We start from the raw sequence: 14809 nt of genomic DNA on the forward strand, positions 1-14809 counted from the left end.
AGGGTTTCCAGTCTCAGCCCTTGCAGTCGTTCAGGCTGTTGTACTGTGGTAATAAGCAAAAACAAGAGGAGGGACTCAGTGAACCCAGTCTGGACAGTGAAATGTCCTTGCACCTTTGAGACACTGACTGCCAAAAAACCCTGCTCGTTTCCTCTTGACTCTTCCAGCTTGTGGGAGCCCTGAGGACCTGCACACTGCCCCCAGCTCTGCTACAGGCACAAGTGGAGCACAGGCACCCTGGAGAGGATTGGATAGCTTGGCCAATGGCAAAGATACAGCAACATGTGTGACATTGTTCTTGCTCCCTCTCCACAGTTGGTAGGATTGAGTGTCTCCAATGGGAAGGACCAGCTCGTGGTCTTCCACACGAAAGACAACAAGGATCTCATTGTGTGTCTCTTCAGCAAAGAGCCCTCCAACGACAGCAGGATTGGAGAGCTGGTGGGAGTCCTGACAAGCCACTTCAAGAGGTCAGTGTTGGGGATGGATTCTGTTGAAAACTCACTCTAGCATGCCAAATCAGAAGCTTCCCCTGAAGCCATTCTGATGCCAGTCTTGAGCTTCATCTGTGTTTCCTGCATTAGCAGGACAGCAGAGCAACGTTTTCCCTTGTGTTTCTGGGATGTGCTTTTCAGTTCCCACAGGTTCCCAGTATTTTGTTACACCATAGGTGTGTGGGGACAAATGGCACTGCTGATGCATTTTGAGTGTGTCACAATGTCTCCTGAATGCTTCTTACAGTCAGACTCTTATCATAGAACATGAAGGTACAGCTGTTCATTCCTCCAGTGGCTCCCCTGCCCCCAGTATCACTGGGTGATTTATTGCTTGAGCTTAAAGTGGCATCTCTGATTCCTGAAAGCTGCCTCTGCAGTAAGTCAATGTGCAAAAGCTGTTTTATTGGTGAATTGAACACTGAAGTGGTTATCTTACACTGAGCTTGTAGCTACAGATGAACTGTCAATAATCACCTTTATACCACAGAGTAAGTTTGGGACCATCCAGAGACACATCCTGGCAATGAGTGCCTGGCAGGGAAAAGGAGCTGTGAAGTGGTCAGACCTTCAGAGTTACTCATTCCTTTAAAGCTGCCACACCTGGGGCTGTTCAGGCTGGAGAAGAGAAGAGAAGGCTGAGGGGGAACCTCAGCAATGCTGATCCATCCCTGTGGAGAGCCTGGGACCAGTGTTTGTTGTGTGGTGGCCAGTGCCAGGGGAAGGGGCAACAGGCACAGGCTGGCACACAGGGAGTGCCCCTGGCACAGGAGGAGAAGCTCCTTTGGTGCTGAGGGGAGGGAGCCCTGGCCCAGGCTGCCCAGGGAGGGTGTGGAGGCTCCTCAGGAGGTTCCCAACCCCAGCTGGACACGTTCCTGTGCCCCCTGAGCCAGGGGAAGCTGCTTGAGCAGGGCTGGGGCTGGAGCAGCTCTGCAGGGCCCTGGCAGCCCCCAGCACTGTGGGACTTTGGGATTACTCCTCCAGAACAGATTCTCACAAGGACTGTTGTTGATCAGGATCACATGCAGTGCTGGCTTTTGCTGTTCACATTATCACACTCCATTTATAAGCCGTGAAAAGAAGTCTTTGTAAGTAAATAGCTCCTGCAGAGCCACAAGTGGCAAGTCAGTGAGGGTGAGTTTAGGTTACATTCGGTCCCTGGGTAGCTCTCTCCCTGAATCCAAGACAAGCATGCTGGGTGAGCTGCCTGTCCCTCTGCTGGAGTTCTCTGCTGCCTGTGCTGCTGGAGGTAGGTGCCAAGATCATTGACATGAATTCTCAGTGTAACTTGTTTTGAGAAATTCAGTACTGAAAAGCAACTGCAAACCTTCACTGCTTTTGCATCCACCCAAATATAGTTTCATTTCAAAGGCAGCTGCTCCTGAAGGCTGATGGGTATGTAAAGCAACACCCTTCCTTTGGGGAACACTGGGAAGCAGCTGGAGCTCTTTCATGTCTGGCATGTTTTGAACACAGGTGACATCTTCTTCAGATAGCTGCTGCTCCTCAGTGCCTTAACGAGCCTCTGATGTTGGGAAGAGCTGTGAAGCTGTTGATTACACTCCAGCTCCTGTGCATTCAGTGCTCAGACAGCCCTGGCTCACTCTGACATTGCTGTGCAGTGCCCAGCCCTCCCCTCTCACACCCAGTGCAGCTCAGTGGGAAGCAATGGGCAGTGTGTTGTGTGGCCATTGCTCTGAAATACTGTGCTGTTCTTTTAAGGGTATAAACTGTTGGTTTCCAATTCCTTACACTGACTTAACAATGACATTTTCATCTTCAAAGAGGTTTAGTGTTCATCTAATCACCATCTGTAGAAGAATGACAGTTCAGGCCTCTCCTGTGCTGTTTAATCCTTCACTTCATACAACATTAGCATTTTTTAGTGCTTCAGATGACAGGCCTCAGCATGGCTGGTTAAATGGCAGAGCTGTTCTAAAAGCCCCTTTTTCTCCAACACCTAATAACAGTTGCTGCTTGGAGGGTGATGCACAGGAACAGCTCACGCTGGAACGGCCACATCTGCAAACGGCCAAGCACTGACTGTACATCACCATCAAAGGAAACACTCTTGTTTTCAGCCACTTCTCCATTTCCTAAGAGTGAAAAAAGCCTGTCAGTGAATGGGATTAGCTGAGCCTTTGCTTGAGAGGCACCTTGGGAGTTCCTCCTGAAGCAGGATTAGCTGGGAGTCGCTGTGTGCCCCATGGCAGGTGTCAGCTTGCTCTCTCTGGCCTGTCAGGAGATGGTTGCTGGGAAAAGAAAGTGGATCCAGCAGTAAACTCTTGAGCCTAGAATTTCAATCACTGGGTGCCCTTGTGATGGGTGGATGTGAAAGAAGAGGATTGTCAGCCAGGAAAGACCTGTCCTTTCCATCTATAACACTCACGTGACCTGCCCACAGCAGAGGCACGGGGCTGGACTCAGAAGGGTAGCCCACGGTTTGCCCTGGGTGTGCTGCCCACCTTGCTGCTGTTGCACAAGCTCTTTCTTCCCCAGCATTCCTCTCCAGCCAGGAGCTGGCAGCAAACCAAAACAGCAACCAGAAGGATCTGTCATCGTCATGTTTGCTGGTGACCTACTTCCAGTCCTCCTTCCCCATGCCCTGGCAGTGTGTGTGCTGAGGTGCTCCCATTTCTGGGCTCCCTGCTCAGAAGCCTGTGTGTTCTGATTGCAGGCAGAGCTGCTGTTTGGAGATGCCACTGAATCATGGGCTGCTGCTTTAATCTTTTGGTGTAGTGAGGAAAATGAGGCTTCCAGCTCCCCCTTGGAGAGTGTGAGCTGCGTTGTCAGAGGCCTGTGTTGAGCATCAGGGGGTTTCTGGTGAAGATGATTCCACAGAGGGGATTATTTCACAGTGTTTCACACCTACTCTGGTATCTTTGTGTAGGGTTGTTGTGAATGGAAAGTCACCAGTTGTGCACACTGTGTCTGTCAGCTTTCACTCTTCATCCTTTCCCTGGCTTGTGAGGCACAAAGCATGCCATGGTGTCACAGCACTGACACTCTCTTTGCTTTGGAAGAGAACTTCTGAGCAGATGTATAAAAACACAACCTGGAAGAAAATGCCCACTGGGTGCCTTCTGCCTTTCTTGGCCCCTGATACCTTGGTGTTGCTGCAGCTCAGCCCTGCTGTCTTTGGGCACATTCAATTCCTGCAGCCCAGCTATTTGTTGTTTTGTCTCAATGGTGATTTCCAGGTGCTGACTGTTGTGTCTGAGATGCTATGGGAGCAGTTCCCACCTCCCCCCAGACAGCTGTGGGCAGGACATTGCCTCTGTGTTGTCCCTGCAGGAGGTGACAGCATGATGGAGCCTGGGGGCAGAAGTGGTAATTAGCTGTCTATGGAAATTCAGTCAGTTTCTGGCTTAAAATTAGACTGTAAGTAATGTCTTCTTGTCTTTGAAGTAGTGAGGAGGAGCTGGTCAGGATGGAGCATAAACATGAAGCTGCAGACTGCTGATTCCAGAGCAGCAGCCTCGTCTCAGCCACTGCCCGTTCCTGGGGCTGGAACAGCTCACTGATGGCTGCTCTTGGTGAAGTGAGTTGGAAGCCTTTGGCATGGGTGTCACTGCCTTGTTAGGGTGTCTGTGCCTCACTTCAGACACAAAGAGCACAGCACATACCCCTCTGCCCTGTGGGGCTCCCAAACCCCTGGGGAATAAACAGGGATGGACTGGAGGAGCTGCCAGGACAGTTCCTCTGGCTCCCTGGCAGGAGAGAAGATGAAGGTTACAGTGAGGAGTGTTGCCTGCCTGGCTCTGTGTCCACAGCAGTTACCTGGGCAGATGAAATGGAGTATGTGAAAGCACACAGAGCATGCAGGAGGCAGAGGGAGCAGCTCCCGGGGTGCTGACCAGAGAGGCTTTGTTAACACCCAGTGGCATTTTACCATCTTCCCTGATCCCATCTGACTCTGTGGACTCTGATGGCTGATTTCACCTTAAAGTGCCCCCAGAGCTTGCTCCTCGATCAGGAGCAGTGTCTTATCTCCTTATCTTCTTTCATTTCACTTAATCTTGCACAACCTGTGGTATAAATTAATATCCCTAATCCACAGGGTGCCTTGTACAAAGCATTTTTACATACAAATGGCACAATATATCCTGTACCAGAGCTGTGATTCATAGGCTATTACATGCTAAATCTTAGATGGAAGCCAAGCTAACTAATTTACACAGAGTAATTACATTCTGAATTAAAGGCACAGAGGGTTTTTTCCCCCTTCTTGCTTTTCCTTGTGTGAACTCGGGAAATGAGCTGCTGGAGAAGGGGCTGTGAGATATGCAGAAGGGGGAAGTGTTTGTCCTTCTCCATCAGCCTGTGCTGGTATCTGCTAGGCAGTCTCCTGCAGCAGGCTGAGGGCAGATGTACAGACAGCTCAGCCCTTACACCACGTCCTGCTGGGGCTGCTCACCCCACCAGCACCCTCCAGAAGCTGCTCTTTGACTCAGGCCTGTTGCTCCTTGCAGAAAGATGTCATTTGTGTGCTTGTTTGGCTTGTTTCAACAGTGTAAGCTGTTTCCCTGAGTTTGGTTGGAAAGGTCTTTAAAGTCCTGGAGTCCAAGCCCAGCACTAACCCACAGCCCTCAGCACCTGAGGATGGTTTCAGAGCAGGCTCCATCCCCCAGCCTGGGTTTGCAGGTCAGAGGCTGCCTGGCCAGGCTGTGCTGCCCACAGCAGGAGGAGGGTCAGCTCTCACAGTGTGCTGCTGAGGGGACAGGCTGTTTGACACTGGGATCTTTAGCATTCAGGGCCTGTACTGCACACACTTCATCCTCAGTGCTATCTCATCCCAACTGCAGTTTCACCAGCCCAGTCTCCCCAGGCAGCCAGCCTGGCTATTTTTAGCTTGGTTTCCCAGGGAAACGTGGCTTTCTGTGGCTGCTGTATCCTCAGATCTGACAATCAGGGAGAGAGGTAGCAAAGATCATGCTAAGTTTTGTGAGAATGCCTCGTTTGGATTAAAGAGACAAGCACAAAGACTGCTGTGCAGCCTGAGCCAGGGGAGCTCAGGGGAGCTCAGGCAGCCTCCAGCCTGGCGGCCTCGCTGCTTCATCACCCACCGAGGAAAGGAGTTCCCCCAGCCTGGGAATGCAGAGCTGGCTGTGAGGGAAGGGTGCTGAGGGCTGGGGCAGTGCTGTAGGGATGGTCACACGTGTTTTGCTGGGGAGGTTAATTCATTTCATAGGGAAGCTGGCTGGCAGTGTTCCTCCAGTCCCAGAGCAGTGGCCACATAAAAGATGCTTCTGGGGTGCATCCAGCCATGTGCAGGACATGGCAGCAGCTGCTGAATGGGTGGGTTTTCTCTTGTTTTCTAGTGTAGAAAAGGGGAAATAAAAGGTAATTTGGTGTGTGAAGCCAGTGCCCTGGGCTGCTGCAAACCTCTGAGCTGCTGTGAGACAGACATGCAGGCACTGGGGGTGCTGGGAGCTCACATCCAGCCCCAAGCACTCACTCTTCCTCCCAGGAACTCCTGTAGAGGGTAAAATGGGTGAGTAAAACACTTAATCATCAATTTGTCACCTCAGCAGCCAGCACATGTTCTGTTTTGTTGAGCACATCAGCTGGGGGGTGATGCAGGACAGAGTCTCCTTTTGTCCAGAGTAGGCACATGCTGGTGCCTCAGCCCAAGCCTGCAGGAGGGGCTGGGAGCAGACTGAACTGATGGACAGGAGTGGAATTAATTTGCCCAAGCAGAGGTGTTCAGTGGCATTTGTCAGCCCCTTGTGGCGTGAGGAATGTGCACAGGGCTGGGAGGTGGGACACGACTCGTGCCGTGCTGCAGTGGCAGCTGGAGGTGAGGGATGTACCCCAGGCACTAGGAGCCTGCGTTTGGGACCCTCATTCCACAGTCCAGCTTCCAATCTGAGCAGAAGATGCCTCCCCCAGTTGCAACTGGTAGTGCTGTGGGTAAGTGGCATAGGGATGCCATTCCAGCTGCTCCTGTTGGCTGGAGGTGCTGTTTGGAGACGTGTGTGTTTGCCCAGCTGCTGCTCTGGCTTGAGCTTGGCTCAGGCTGGAATTCATTTGCTTCAGAATAAGGAATGACATGAAGACTTGTGAATGTTGATATTCCTCTTGTGCCTCTCCTACACTTCCACTGGTACTGTACCTTGCAAATTGGCCAAGAGAAACCATGAATGACAAGGCAAAGGAACAAGACACGTGGCTGAGCTCTGAGCAGGGCAGGAAAAACCAACCTGGAGGGAGTGTGCTTTAAAGAAAGCTTAGGCTAGGTCAGTCCTGACACCTCAGTGGGACTGAAGTGCCCAGCTCAACTGCATCAGGTGTTGGAGATGTGTCACACCATGCTTGAGAGTGAATAGCAAGGCCCTCAGCAGCTCAGCTCTGTGGCTCTGGGATCCCTGCAGGGCTGGGCACTCCCCCAGCTCCCTGGGCAGCCTGGCACAGGGGCTCACACCCCTCTCAGGGAAACAGCTCTGCCTCAGCTCCAACCTCAACCTCCCCTGGGGCACCTTGAGGCTGTTTCCTCTTGTCCTGTCACTCATTACTAGAGAGAAGAGACCGACCCCCAGCTCACTACAGCCTCCTGTCAGGTCGCTGCTGAGCGAGAGCCTGAGCCAGGGCTCCCCTGAGGTGCTGCAGGGGCTGGGAGGGCAGCACCAGAGAAGTGGCTCTGGGGACAGGTAAGGGTAGAAAAAAAAGAGCTTCTCACAACTGCTTTGTGTCATGTGGAGCTGGCACAGGAACAGAAAGGGATGCCCTCTCCATGCGTGGCCAGAAGAACGCGTGCAGTAGTACAGACCCGACCCAGGCATCAGGCACTGGCTGCTGGGCTGTTCGGACCTTGCTTGAAGAGCATCCTCCACCAGCAGCTGGGAGAGAGGCACAAACCTCTCAGGGAGTCCCAGGCCAGCAGCCTCCCACAAAGCAGGCTGCAGTGTCTGCACAGGCTGCAGGCAGTTTGTGCTGCCAGGCTGGCCCTGGCAGCGGGTGGTGACGGAGTGCCAGGAGTGCTGCACACAGCAGGAGCTGGGGCTGTGTGGCAGCCTCTGCCCTGCTCACAGCCTCCCTCCCAGCCCAGCTTTGGCCTGGAAAGGGCTCTCACCAGCCTGGAAAGGAGCACATTAAACTCACACCAAGTCAAATGTCACAACTGGCTTCTGCAGAGAAACCTCTGATGAAGTTCTGAGGGGGGTGTCCCCACGTGGAGCTGCTGACAGCGTCTGCAGCCTGTGTTTGGGCTTGCTGTGTGTTGGCAGTTGAGCTGGAGGGAGCAGGAGGCAGAGGTCAGGGCCTGACTGAAAGGGTTGTGCTGGAGAGCATCTGTGACCCTGGACCTCGCTGTTCATTTTTAGCAGTTAGGAGCCTCAGGGAGCTGGTGGAGTGGAGCACATCCTGCAAGGGCATGTGCTGGGAAAAGGGAGCTTTGCAAAGAAAGGCTGTTCTGTTCTGCCATGACTCAGGCCCAGCGATTTGGAGCAGAAATAGAAGAGCTAGAGCAGAGGGAGGCAGTTTCCTTGGTGAGGAAGGTGGTGCTGGGGGCGAGCTGCACTCGCACATCCTGCCACGGGAACCTCTGAAACCTGGGGCTTATGCAAACGGCTCCCTTCCTGCTCAGTGGCAGCAGCAACTGCACTGATCCTGCTCAGTGGAGCAGCAACTGCACTGATCCTGCTCAGTGGCAGCAGCAACTGCACTGATCCTGCTCAGTGGAGCAGCAACTGCACTGATCCTGCTCAGTGGAGCAGCAACTGCACTGAGCCCAGCACCGGAGCTGAGACTGGCATAGTCCCAGAGGTGTCAGCATTCACTGCAGCACTGTTAATAATCTCAAGGGGCAGGATCTTCATCCAGCCTGTGTTTGGAAGGGGCTGGTTCTCAGCACACACGTGTGGGATTTGCTCTTCATAGCTGTGATTGAATCATCTTTCGCAGCCTTGACTCAGCTGAGCGTGGAGAGGAGCTGGGCTGGGCAGCACTGCCCACAGAGCTCTGCCTGCACTCTGCCCATCCTGCCTGCACTCTGCTTGTCCTGTCCTGCCTCCCTCCTTTAGCATTACAGCATTTGTCCTGCCTGCCTGCAGGGATGTGTTGGTATGGCCAGCCCTGGCAGGGAGGAGAGGAGGAGGGTGGCAGAGTAACCCACCTGCATCCTCGTGGGCTGGCAGGGAGGGCATATCCCTTATTTTTAGCACTGTGGGCTTGAGCTGAATGTGCTGGGTAGAAACCCCCAACAGGAGAATTGCTGAGTGCTCTGCAAACTCCCCCTCATCACATGCAGCTGCAGTGAGCTGATGGAGGCTCTTCAGACCGTGGAGAGACAGAGCAATAGCACAAGGACCATGAATTTGGTTGTTTCTTCCTCAGAGTGTGATTTAACAATGAAACAAAAGTCATCTCACTTCTCAGACTCCAGCCAAGCCTTGGCCAGGGCTGTAGGTCTCTGCAGCACCCTGTGATCATGTACAGAGTCACTTTCCATCCTGAGCCCGACCATGGGCTCAAAGTGTCCTTTCCAATTAGTGTAACGTCTCTTCCCCTCCTGGAATGTTTTCTCTTCTGTCCAGAGCTAGAGCCAGAGAGACAAATGTTTCTGCGTAGATAAAGGTGACATTTCATAGAACACCCAATGGGGACTCAGCACGTGGGGACAAGGACCCTGTCTGGGTCAAAATAAGCCAACTCCTCCTTAGCTGGAGAGGAAACCCCTCACATGTCCTGGAGCAGGCAGCTGCAATTTCAAAGTCAAATGAAGCTGGAGATGTGTTTGTCTGGTTTGACAGGGTTTAGTGAGGCCTCTCATTACACAGCAGGTCCAAGGAAACCTCTCTCCAAAGTACACATGCAATTTAGCAAATGAAAGCCTGGAACAGGTTATTATTAGAAGGTGGGATGGGTTTGGTGAGGCTCCTACCAGAGCATTTATCATCTGGGAGGCTTTGGATATTTTTTGCTGAAGCCATGAAAGCCTTGGCATCCAAAGCTGTTATTAAAGCAGCCATTCAGGCTCAGGGAGGGTAAATGCTTCTGAAGTCGGTTTGAAAGGACTTGGTTCCCTTCAGGATTCAATGTCAGGCCTAGGACTGAGCAGTTTCATTCAGCATTTCCCCTGGCTGCTGCTGCAGTGGCAGGGAGCTGTGGGTGCCCGTGGAGCCGGCAGAGCTGCCGTTCCAAGCCTCGTGTCAGTACCAGCTGGCTGCCTGCACCGCTTCCTCTGCCTCAGTGTGTGATGCTCTGCTGCTGGAGGTGCCAAGCATTCTCCTCACCTTACATCTTCATTCAAGGTCTCACTCACGAGCTCTGTGCCTACACTTGTGTTCAGCTGATCCATCCACCAGGGCAAATGGCTGCTCAGATGGCAGCTCAGAGCTATTCTTACACAGCCCACGTTCCCTTTGCATTGCCCTGGCTTTTCCTCCCCCTCCTGTCCATGTTACCTTGTCTGTGTGCATGACCCTCACATCTACCAACAGACACACTGCTTCCCAGGCCTGCCCAAGCACTGTGCTTTCCCAAGGTGACTTGCTCAGCCCCTGCATGAGCTCGCTGGGTTTGCTTTGCCCTGGGCTCAGACGGGGCGCTGGGATGGACACAGGGCTGTGTGTGCCAGGAGGGAAGCGAGGCCCCTGGCATGCAGCATCCCTCCTCTCTGCAGCACTTGCAGCTCAAGAGCCTGAGCACACCACATGCTGCTGTGGGAAGGCACAGGACAGGTAGTGCTGGCCACACTGGGCTGCCTGAGTGGCCCTGGTAGCCTTTGGGCAGTGCCAGGGAGCAGCTCTCGCTGGAAGGTGCTTCCCCAGCAAAGTTCCCTCTGCTGCCTGAGCTTGTGCCAAATCCCCATCTCCTTATGCCTTCCCCCTCTTTTGGGCAGAGCTGAAGTTCCCCCCAGCATTGAGTTTGGTGTGGCAGCAGGAGCTTTGCCACGTGGTATGGATCAAGGCCTGGTGTTTTCTTTCTCTCTTCCCTTGTGAGGGGTAACCCCATGTGCCCATCACTGCCGTCCCCAGGGTAACCCCACATGCCCATCACTGCCATCCCCAGGGTAACCCCACGTGCCCATCACTGCCATCCCCAGGGTAACCCTATGTGCCCATCACTGCTGTCCCCAGGGTAACCCCACATGCCCATCACTGCCATCCCCAGGGTAACCCCATGTGCCCATCACTGCCATCCCCAGGGTAACCCCACGTGCCCATCACTGCTGTCCCCAGGGTAACCCCACATGCCCATCACTGCCGTCCCCAGGGTAACCCCACGTGCCCATCACTGCCGTCCCCAGGGTAACCCCACGTGCCCATCACTGCCATCCCCAGGGTAACCCCACATGCCCATCACTGCCATCCCCAGGGTAACCCCACGTGCCCATCACTGCCGTCCCCAGGGTAACCCCACGTGCCCATCACTGCCATCCCCAGGGTAACCCCATGTGCCCATCACTGCCATCCCCAGGGTAACCCCACGTGCCCATCACTGCCGTCCCCAGGGTAACCCCTGTGGTGACACTGATAGAACAACCTTGGCTCCTGGCATTTGAGCTGGCTGTTTGAACTGGCTCAGTCTGTTTAGTAATGTCAATATGATTGGCAGCATCAAACAAAGAGGTGGCTGCAGGAGGCTGATGGAGCTTCACGTTGCCTTTGGAGCTGAGCATTGGTGTCCATGGGGTGGGAGCCCCAGCACTCCTCTCCCTCACCCTCCTCCCCACCTTCCCCCCACACTTGTAGCTTTTTGCCATCCACTGCTCCTTTCTCACGCTGCCCAAGACCCACATCTTCAGGTAAAACATCTGTGTGTGTGTGTGGTGCTGCTCCCTCACCTGAGCGGCAGCAGGCACACACAGGCACTTGCCTGGCTTTCTGCCTGGGCTCGTTGCTACCTGATGAAGCAGCTACTTGAGTTAAATGAAGCTGCTGTTGAACCACAGAGCCCACTCTGCTTTGTCACTTCTCAGAGGGGGCTCTGGTGACGAGCAGGGCTTGGAGCTGGGTTAAGCAGCTCCCACAGCCCTCGAAGGCAGCCGTGCTGAGCATGAGCTTGCCTGCTCTCACCTCCCCACTGCAGCTGTCTGCCCAGGGCTTTGGTCACCCCAGGAAGGTTCATTTGGCTTCTGGGTGTTGCTCCTTTGGCAGCCCCATTGGTGTGCACACCTTTGATGAGAGGGCAGAGCTGGAGCAGCCTCCGGCGTGCCCACGGCCCTCCCGCAGCTCCCCGGGGCCTGGCAGCACCAGTGGGCTCTGCAGCAGTTCAGGAGGAGACAAGGGGAGCAATTAGATGTTCCTGACACCCAGGAGGCGTCCCTGGGAGCAGCAGTGAGGTGCAGCATCCCTCCTGGCACGACAGGCAGGGGCTCTGGTGAGCACCCATGGCTGGGTGAAGCTGTCCTAGATCCCAGGGCAAAGCATCCCCCTCGTTCTGTGGGGTCTCCTGCACAGCAGAGGAATGGTGCAAAGAGAAAAGCAGACACAGAGCAGGCCCCTGGCCCTGTCTTCCTGCAGCCAGAGACAGCACTGGCCATCAATCACCATCACTGCAGCAGCTTATTGCTTGGCATTTTATTAACAAGAAGCCCATTTATGACTTGCAAACGCTTATTCAGGGAATGTGATTACACTTCAGAGGGCAAGAGGAGGCACAGGCTGGATTGCCTGCTGTGACCCAAGCTCTGACTCATTCCCTTTGAGCAGCAGGGAAGCAGCACATGCCCTGCTGCAGCCCCCTGGCTTTCCAGCAGGCTCTGCCCTGCTGGGGCTCTGCCCTGCTGGGGCTGTGCCCTGCTGGGGCTCACACCCTCAGCCCCACGCCCATCGGCTCCTGACTCCTGGCACAAGGGCAGATGGGCTGGGACAGGCTCATTTGGGGGATTTAAAGGCAGTCTTTGACCTGAAGAAAATGGAACTTCTTTAGTGGGAGGTGTTTTTCTGGAGCCTTGATTTACAGCAGGCACCTTGGCCCATGTCACTGGGGGAGCTGCTGTGGGACTGCTCTGGCAGCGGGTTGCACCGATGATCTTTCAAAGCCCCTTCCAACCCTGCAGATCCTGTGGTTGTGGTTCACCTGCACAGCACATGCTGCTGATTCTGGGCATTTGCTGCTTCTCCAGAGTACAACCAGGAAGGTTCAAAGAATTGGAGAAGGTGGGATGCCCCCTGTGTCCATTCCAGTGTGTAAACACACCTCCAGAACTGACCCCACTTGTTAATTGCTCTCGTTGATGCTTTGTGAGCTGCCAGTGATGTCACTCAATCAGGTGGTTGGTTTGGTCACCAGTCTGCAGTGCCTGAGAATTCCTTTGACCTGGAGGCACTTCAGGTGCTGGGGAGCTGAGGAGTCCTGCTGGAAGCTCGTGTTAGAGGGGTTTCTCCATCCTTGTCACTTCAAAGGTCAGCACTTGGATTTGATTGCAGGGCCATGGCAGTAAATCTCTGCAGCAAATTGGGTGCCTCATTCTGGATTCCAGTGGAAATGGAAAGTATTGACTAGGCATAGATTGAAGTCTTAGGGATCATTTTTGTGTAAGAAGCCTTTAAGTCTTTCCTACAAAGCAATCAACACACCAGAGGGAAAATTCCACCCCTAGGAATGGAGGAGGAGGAGGCAGCTGTAAATAGCACAGCATCCTCTCCTCCCTTTTGTCTGTGTCCTTGTGCAGCCAGGCAGCAGTCAGCTCACGCTCTTTGGTTCTATCTCCTTTGGATCCTGCAGATGAGGTAAAGGCCTGGAGAAGAGGAAGGAGTCTGGGATGCCTGACATCTTTCCTCAGGCTGGCAAGCAGCTAAGGAGCTTGCACAAGGGGCTTGGGCAGGGATGGAGCAGGAGGGCTGCCTCTCCTGCTGCCCAGCCCAGCGCCTTTGAAATGTGATAGACCTCTGAACTGTGTGTTGGGCTGTCACTGCCAGCTGCTCTGACTGGCCTGGGACTGCTGGGGCCCTGCTGCAGCAGCCTCTGGGGAATGGCTGGTGAGCCACTGGCCATGCTGCCTCAGGTTAGCTTTCTCTGTCAGGCCCTCAACCATCTCCTGTTACCACTTGCTCCTTTATCTCTAGTCCAAGTTATCTCTGGATCAGATCTGGAGCGTTTAGGGTTTGGTTTGTCTGGGTAAGGGAGAAGGAGACAATTAGCCAGGGGTTGCCCAAGGAGCAGAGCACAGGCTGCAGGGTAAGGCAGCTCTTCTCTCACCTCTGCTCTCAGCTGCTCGTTCCTAACAACCATCAGCCCTGGCTGCCTGGCAGGAGAGTACTGAAGTCCTTGTCCCAGTGGGCTGAGTTGGTGTCACAGGGCATTGTGCTTTTCAGGTGAGTTAATACAGCCCCTGCTTGGGTTTCAGGGAAGCACCTCCCAAAGAGTGAGTGTGCAGGGCTGCAGCCTGGGGAGCTTCTGCCTGGCTGTGCACCGAGGACCTGCTCTGTAAAACCCTCAGAAAGCTTTTCATTGCAATAACATTTGGCTTTAATGCAGCTTTGTGAGTTGTGACAAAACTCTCAGGGGCTGATGAGAGGGGGCTGAAGCCACCCCTGATGGGAACCACGTTGTCCCCAGGGGATGCTCGCTGGGGGCCTGAGGTCCTGCTCCTGTCACCACATCTCTGAGGGCTGCACCTCGCCTCATGCTGCAGCAGCACATGTGGCTCAGTGCCAGGCAGCTCAGAGGCCACGGATGACACAGAAATCATTGCAGGGGGTTGATGTTTGAGCCCAGAAGTGCAGGTTAACAAACCTGAATGACACTGGCTCTGCTGGCAGAGGCTCAGTGCTTGTGGGAGGGGCAGAAAGACAAAGAGTAAGCAGCAGCTCCGGTTGGTGACCTAAGTGTTTACACTGGCTAAAGAGCACTGAATTACCTGTCAGCAGCTTGCTGTCTCCTGCTCACAAGTGTTTACACACGGAGGCAGTAATTGCAGCAGTTCCCCTCTCATGCTGCAGGAATGCAGAGGTAATGGTGTGCAGCAGCTGAAAGGCAGCTAGCTCATCCCTGAATGCAAGTGGCACGTGAAGATGCATTCACCCAGCAGAGCCAAGTGAGGATCATCACCTTTGGCTTTATCTGCACTCAGCAGTGGGAGCTCTGTGGCAGGGGCTGGAGAGGCAGAGCAGCGTTTTACAAGGTGCCAAGTCAGTTCTCAGGCAGGATTTTGGCAGAGTGGCTCCCTGAGTGGCCTGTCACTCGATGCTGTGCTCAAGCTGGCAGCAGCACAGTAGCCACAGCCTGTGTCCCAGGGCTCTGCAGAAGCCTCTGCGCGGCCGTGGCAGCATTTCAGCCCCACAGACACCTGCCTGGCTTGAGGAGGACTCAGGGGCAGGCAGGCTCCTTCTCACATCTAACTTAGTCACTGGCTGGGGCAGTTCACC

The 14809-nt window shown here is 54.1% G+C and overlaps 1 protein-coding gene across 2 annotated transcripts in view; it reads left to right on the plus strand.

Moving 5' to 3' along the window:
* Positions 1-14809, plus strand: part of LOC133628698 (unconventional myosin-Id) — a 109747-nt gene that overhangs the window by 82343 nt on the left and 12595 nt on the right. For both annotated transcript variants that reach the window (XM_062017170.1, XM_062017171.1), the window contains one exon: positions 316-470. In XM_062017170.1, coding sequence (XP_061873154.1) covers positions 316-470 — 155 coding nt within the window. The remainder of the gene's footprint in view (positions 1-315; positions 471-14809) is intronic.

This window comes from Colius striatus, chromosome Z (genome assembly GCF_028858725.1).
Source record: "Colius striatus isolate bColStr4 chromosome Z, bColStr4.1.hap1, whole genome shotgun sequence".
Lineage (NCBI taxonomy): Eukaryota > Metazoa > Chordata > Aves > Coliiformes > Coliidae > Colius > Colius striatus.